Source organism: Brienomyrus brachyistius, chromosome 15, assembly GCF_023856365.1.
Source record: "Brienomyrus brachyistius isolate T26 chromosome 15, BBRACH_0.4, whole genome shotgun sequence".
Lineage (NCBI taxonomy): Eukaryota > Metazoa > Chordata > Actinopteri > Osteoglossiformes > Mormyridae > Brienomyrus > Brienomyrus brachyistius.
In genome coordinates this window covers 19,015,351-19,022,272 of record NC_064547.1, presented here as the reverse complement: position 1 = coordinate 19,022,272, position 6,922 = coordinate 19,015,351, and the positions used below count along the sequence as shown (strand labels likewise).

Genomic DNA, 6,922 nt, shown 5'->3' with positions numbered 1-6,922 from the left:
GGTCCATCCTTGGCATTGCTCTGGAGAAATATCTTGGCATACAGCATTCATTGTTTGATCTTGTGTCAATTAACATAATTTGTTTATTTTATGTGTGTTTTACAATCTATTTTAGAAAGGGTCTTGATAGTAATTTAGTAAAATGATATATTTCAGTTTTGACTGTTTTACTAGCAGTTTAGGGTCAGTATGTACTTATGTGCAAAATGGCCTCTGATAAATTAATTGAAGAAAAACTTTTGAAGAATTTAGTTATTGATTGCATTTTGTATGAAAGCAAAGCAAAATGCTTAACAGTTTAGCCCACTTATTCTTACTTATTTACTTATTTATTTCTTCTAAAAGTTTGCTGTTCAAATGCTTTCTTCAACCTAACACTGATAAATACTGCTAAAGTTTTTCTTAAACATTTTGGTGCTTTCTTTTAAAATACGCCGTGGCGCTTGTGCCTACTCCTAACACATGGCTGCAACCGGACGGGTTCCCGCTGGACGTGTGTCTTACATTCATCCCGTTATGTTTTATTCCTTAACGTAATTAAAAATACAACAAATACATGTAATGTATTTTCATTCTATTAAAGTTTAAAGGCAACCCTTATCACCCAAATCATATGGCCCCCTATCGGCAACACGTAATAGACATTTGGAATATTCCTGACATTTCACATCTACTCACATTCAATTGAAAACACCTGTGTCTTCATTTTTAATGCTTTATTTATAAGTATTTACAAGTATTTACATGTTTAAGTAGTACTGATAGAACATATTGACTATGTTCAGTCTTACACTACACACTACACTTCTTCCATCATTTTCTCCCTTGCCTTGTACTCATCCTCCAATCCCTTGCTCTCCTCCTCCTCCATTGCCTTGCACTTCTCCGCCATTGCTTTGCACTCCTCTGCCATTGCCTTGCACTCTTCCGCCATTGCCTTGTTCTCCTCCTCCTCCATTGTGAAAGTCAAAGCCTTGCTCTCCTCCTCCATTGCCCTGTACCACTTATCCAATCCCTTGAACTCCTCCTCCATTGCCTTGAACTCCTCCTCCATCACCTTGTACTCCTCCTCCTCCATTGCCTTGCTCTCCTCCTCCTCCATTGCTTTGCACTTCTCCGCCATTGCTTTGCACTCCTCTGCCATTGCCTTGCACTCCTCTGCCATTGCCTTGTTCTCCTCCTCCTCCATTGTGAAAGTCAAAGCCTTGAACTCCTCCTCCATTGCCTTGAACTCCTCCTCCATCACCTTGTACTCCTCCTCCTCCATTGCCTTGCTCTCCTCCTCCTCCATTGCTTTGCACTTCTCCGCCATTGCTTTGCACTCCTCTGCCATTGCCTTGCACTCCTCTGCCATTGCCTTGTTCTCCTCCTCCTCCATTGTGAAAGTCAAAGCCTTGCTCTCCTCCTCCTCCATTGCCTTGCTCTCCTCCACCATTGCCCTGTACTCCTCCTCCAATCCCTTGAACTCCTCCTCCATTGCCTTGAACTCCTCCTCCATCACCTTGTACTCCTCCTCCTCCATTGCCTTGCTCTCCTCCTCCTCCATTGCTTTGCACTTCTCCGCCATTGCTTTGCACTCCTCTGCCATTGCCTTGCACTCCTCTGCCATTGCCTTGTTCTCCTCCTCCTCCATTGTGAAAGTCAAAGCCTTGAACTCCTCCTCCATTGCCTTGAACTCCTCCTCCATCACCTTGTACTCCTCCTCCTCCATTGCCTTGCTCTCCTCCTCCTCCATTGCTTTGCACTTCTCCGCCATTGCTTTGCACTCCTCTGCCATTGCCTTGCACTCCTCTGCCATTGCCTTGTTCTCCTCCTCCTCCATTGTGAAAGTCAAAGCCTTGCTCTCCTCCTCCTCCATTGCCTTGCTCTCCTCCACCATTGCCCTGTACTCCTCCTCCAATCCCTTGAACTCCTCCTCCATTGCCTTGAACTCCTCCTCCATCACCTTGTACTCCTCCTCCTCCATTGCCTTGCTTTCCTCCTTCTCCAATCCCTTGCTCTCCTCCTCCTCCATCACCTTGTACTCCTCCTCCTCCATTGCCTTGCTCTCCTCCTCCTCCAATCCCTTGCTCTCCTCCTCCTCCATTGCCTTGAACTCCTCCTCCATCACCTTGTACTCCTCCTCTTCCATTATGAAAGTCAAAGCCTTGCTCTCCTCCTCCTCCACCACCATTGCCTGGCTCTCCACTACCACCACTGCCTGGCTCTCCTCCTCCTCCACAACCACTGCCTGGCTCTCCTCCTCCTCCACCACCACTGCCTGGCTCTCCTCCTCCATTGCCTTTTTTCCTTTTCCTTTATTTGTGAAAAACTTCTTTAGCCAGGATTTTATTTTTCCTCCTTTGGCCTTCCTTTTTCTTTCCTCCTTCATTTCTGTATCTTCCCCAGGGTCATTTGGTGCCGCTGGCGGCCTAATACAGTTCAGAATACACCACTTCATGTTAAGATGCTGCACGCTCAATGTCTGATTTCTTTTGAAGTGGTGTTAGTGCCTACAGCTCAATTTATACCTTCAGAATGATGACATCAGAGTTGTCACGGTAACATTCTGTTCTAGAATTCTATTTGAAAAACAACTGTAGGTGCCATATTTGGTCAGTGGTTCAAATTTTTTTTAATTCTTTGCATTTTTAATATGCTTCATTCAGCTCATATTCTGCAGCATATATTGTATGAATTTCCATATTTACCTTAATTAGTTTACGCGCAGATAATATTCTGTACTTGCAAACAATGCAGAAACCTACCAAACATTGCCGGGCCGTTCCTGTGCTCACAGAGCGTGGTGAGCTTTACTTTACTCAGGAGGAGGACAGGCTCACATTTTCTGACCGTGGCCATGCTGTGCTATATTGTGAAAGGTGCTGAACCTAGTGATGAGACAGTTAATACCCAGATTCTGATCCTCAAAGTGTGGTCCAGCGACTTCAAGCTGGGAACCGGGGCTTGCTAAGTTTATACAATATCACGTGACCGATGACTTCCGATTCATCCTGAGGCGTAAGAGACTTCGAATCCTGTTGGCTCTTCAAAACTTTTATATAAGTGAGATGATTCTATAATTAGCAATGGTAGTGGAGGCCAGTTTTTAACCAAAGAACCACCTAAAGCCAGCCAAAGGGACTGACTCCCCTCCTTCTGGGGGTGTGCCTAAATTCTCATCTAAACCTGCCCATTTATTCACTTGCGGGGTGTTACCATGAGATGGCGCTTTCTTTACAAAAACACATTTTAGTTGTGGTCACAAGTTTACATACACAAGTACAGCGGGTATCAACCAGAATCTTTTGGTAGCCATTAGCAAGCCTCTCAGAATTTCTAGTTCATTTAAATTAGTTGGGTTCTTGCACGGACCTGGCTTTTCAGCATAACCCACAACTGTTTTGAAGCTTGGAATCCTGATCAGGAATCAAGAAATTTACAAATGAGAGGAGGCCATTCGGCCCATCAAGTTTGTTTGAGGAGAACTTAACTAATAGCTCAGCAACTAACAGCTAACTAATTTGTTGTTCTAATATTCATTTATAGTTTTGTATTATTCCTGTAATATAATGTGATTGCACATTTTATACATCAACGTTTAATCTGTTGCATGTTATAAACTGTGAAAAGGCTAGTATTGTGTGTTTTCTTACAGTTTTTTTTCAATTGCTAAGACTGTCTCTTCACATACATGGTCCATCCTTGGCATTGCTCTGGAGAAATATCTTGGCATACAGCATTCATTGTTTGATCTTGTGTCAATTAACATAATTTGTTTATTTTATGTGTGTTTTACAATCTATTTTAGAAAGGGTCTTGATAGTAATTTAGTAAAATGATATATTTCAGTTTTGACTGTTTTACTAGCAGTTTAGGGTCAGTATGTACTTATGTGCAAAATGGCCTCTGATAAATTAATTGAAGAAAAACTTTTGAAGAATTTAGTTATTGATTGCATTTTGTATGAAAGCAAAGCAAAATGCTTAACAGTTTAGCCCACTTATTCTTACTTATTTACTTATTTATTTCTTCTAAAAGTTTGCTGTTCAAATGCTTTCTTCAACCTAACACTGATAAATACTGCTAAAGTTTTTCTTAAACATTTTGGTGCTTTCTTTTAAAATACGCCGTGGCGCTTGTGCCTACTCCTAACACATGGCTGCGACCGGACGGGTTCCCGCTGGACGTGTGTCTTACATTCATCCCGTTATGTTTTATTCCTTAACGTAATTAAAAATACAACAAATACATGTAATGTATTTTCATTCTATTAAAGTTTAAAGGCAACCCTTATCACCCAAATCATATGGCCCCCTATCGGCAACACGTAATAGACATTTGGAATATTCCTGACATTTCACATCTACTCACATTCAATTGAAAACACCTGTGTCTTCATTTTTAATGCTTTATTTATAAGTATTTACAAGTATTTACATGTTTAAGTAGTACTGATAGAACATATTGACTATGTTCAGTCTTATACTACACTACACACTACACTTCTTCCATCATTTTCTCCCTTGCCTTGTACTCATCCTCCAATCCCTTGCTCTCCTCCTCCTCCATTGCCTTGCACTTCTCCGCCATTGCTTTGCACTCCTCTGCCATTGCCTTGCACTCTTCCGCCATTGCCTTGTTCTCCTCCTCCTCCATTGTGAAAGTCAAAGCCTTGCTCTCCTCCTCCATTGCCCTGTACCACTTATCCAATCCCTTGAACTCCTCCTCCATTGCCTTGAACTCCTCCTCCATCACCTTGTACTCCTCCTCCTCCATTGCCTTGCTCTCCTCCTCCTCCATTGCTTTGCACTTCTCCGCCATTGCTTTGCACTCCTCTGCCATTGCCTTGCACTCCTCTGCCATTGCCTTGTTCTCCTCCTCCTCCATTGTGAAAGTCAAAGCCTTGAACTCCTCCTCCATTGCCTTGAACTCCTCCTCCATCACCTTGTACTCCTCCTCCTCCATTGCCTTGCTCTCCTCCTCCTCCATTGCTTTGCACTTCTCCGCCATTGCTTTGCACTCCTCTGCCATTGCCTTGCACTCCTCTGCCATTGCCTTGTTCTCCTCCTCCTCCATTGTGAAAGTCAAAGCCTTGCTCTCCTCCTCCTCCATTGCCTTGCTCTCCTCCACCATTGCCCTGTACTCCTCCTCCAATCCCTTGAACTCCTCCTCCATTGCCTTGAACTCCTCCTCCATCACCTTGTACTCCTCCTCCTCCATTGCCTTGCTCTCCTCCTTCTCCAATCCCTTGCTCTCCTCCTCCTCCATTGCCTTGAACTCCTCCTCCATCACCTTGTACTCCTCCTCCTCCATTGCCTTGCTCTCCTCCTTCTCCAATCCCTTGCTCTCCTCCTCCTCCATCACCTTGTACTCCTCCTCCTCCATTATGAAAGTCAAAGCCTTGCTCTCCTCCTCCTCCACCACCATTGCCTGGCTCTCCACTACCACCACTGCCTGGCTCTCCTCCTCCTCCACCACCACTGCCTGGCTCTCCTCCTCCTCCACCACCACTGCCTGGCTCTCCTCCTCCATTGCCTTTTTTCCTTTTCCTTTATTTGTGAAAAACTTCTTTAGCCAGGATTTTATTTTTCCTCCTTTGGCCTTCCTTTTTCTTTCCTCCTTCATTTCTGTATCTTCCCCAGGGTCATTTGGTGCCGCTGGCGGCCTAATACAGTTCAGAATACACCACTTCATGTTAAGATGCAGCACGCTCAATGTCTGATTTCTTTTGAAGTGGTGTTAGTGCCTACAGCTCAATTTATACCTTCAGAATGATGACATCAGAGTTGTCACGGTAACATTCTGTTCTAGAATTCTATTTGAAAAACAACTGTAGGTGCCATATTTGGTCAGTGGTTCAATTTTTTTTAAATTCTTTGCATTTTTAATATGCTTCATTCAGCTCATATTCTGCAGCATATATTGTATGAATTTCCATATTTACCTTAATTAGTTTACGCGCAGATAATATTCTGTACTTGCAAACAATGCAGAAACCTACCAAACATTGCCGGGCCGTTCCTGTGCTCACAGAGCGTGGTGAGCTTTACTTTACTCAGGAGGAGGACAGGCTCACATTTTCTGACCGTGGCCATGCTGTGCTATATTGTGAAAGGTGCTGAACCTAGTGATGAGACAGTTAATACCCAGATTCTGATCCTCAAAGTGTGGTCCAGCGACTTCAAGCTGGGAACCGGGGCTTGCTAAGTTTATACAATATCACGTGACCGATGACTTCCGATTCATCCTGAGGCGTAAGAGACTTCGAATCCTGTTGGCTCTTCAAAACTTTTATATAAGTGAGATGATTCTATAATTAGCAATGGTAGTGGAGGCCAGTTTTTAACCAAAGAACCACCTAAAGCCAGCCAAAGGGACTGACTCCCCTCCTTCTGGGGGTGTGCCTAAATTCTCATCTAAACCTGCCCATTTATTCACTTGCGGGGTGTTACCATGAGATGGCGCTTTCTTTACAAAAACACATTTTAGTTGTGGTCACAAGTTTACATACACAAGTACAGCGGGTATCAACCAGAATCTTTTGGTAGCCATTAGCAAGCCTCTCAGAATTTCTAGTTCATTTAAATTAGTTGGGTTCCTGGCACGGACCTGGCTTTTCAGCATAACCCACAACTGTTTTGAAGCTTGGAATCCTGATCAGGAATCAAGAAATTTACAAATGAGAGGAGGCCATTCGGCCCATCAAGTTCGTTTGAGGAGAACTTAACTAATAGCTCAGCAACTAACAGCTAACTAATTTGTTGTTCTAATATTCATTTATAGTTTTGTATTATTCCTGTAATATAATGTGATTGCACATTTTATACATCAACGTTTAATCTGTTGCATGTTATAAACTGTGAAAAGGCTAGTATTGTGTGTTTTCTTACAGTTTTTTTTCAATTGCTAAGACTGTCTCTTCACATACATGGTCCATCCT

The 6,922-nt window shown here is 43.2% G+C and overlaps 1 protein-coding gene across 2 annotated transcripts; it reads right to left on the bottom strand.

Moving 5' to 3' along the window:
- Positions 1 to 701: 701 nt before the first annotated feature.
- LOC125709058 (golgin subfamily A member 6-like protein 22) lies at positions 702 to 6,794 on the bottom strand. 2 transcript variants are annotated; one of them, XM_048977096.1, is made up of 3 exons: positions 5,347 to 6,794; positions 5,182 to 5,274; positions 702 to 2,110 (listed from the first exon to the last, which is right to left on the bottom strand). In XM_048977096.1, the coding sequence occupies exons 1-3, from the start codon at positions 5,674 to 5,676 to the stop codon at positions 800 to 802; spliced, it is 1,734 nt and encodes a 577-aa protein (XP_048833053.1). In that variant the 5' UTR covers positions 5,677 to 6,794; the 3' UTR covers positions 702 to 799. The 2 variants fall into 2 exon arrangements, with proteins under 2 accessions (XP_048833053.1, XP_048833054.1); XM_048977097.1 differs by lacking the exon at positions 5,182 to 5,274.
- Positions 6,795 to 6,922: the final 128 nt, after the last annotated feature.

Excerpts from the sequence above, each read along its gene's own strand:
- LOC125709058 (XM_048977096.1), bottom strand. The coding sequence starts at position 5,676 with ATGAAGTGGTGTATTCTGAACTGTATTAGGCCGCCAGCGGCACCAAAT. Across the intron at positions 5,275-5,346 it reads TGGAGGAGGAGGAGTACAAG|GTGATGGAGGAGGAGTTCAA; the intron begins GTGATGGAGGAG and ends GAGGAGTACAAG. Across the intron at positions 2,111-5,181 it reads TGGAGGAGGAGGAGTACAAG|GTGATGGAGGAGGAGTTCAA; the intron begins GTGATGGAGGAG and ends GAGGAGTACAAG.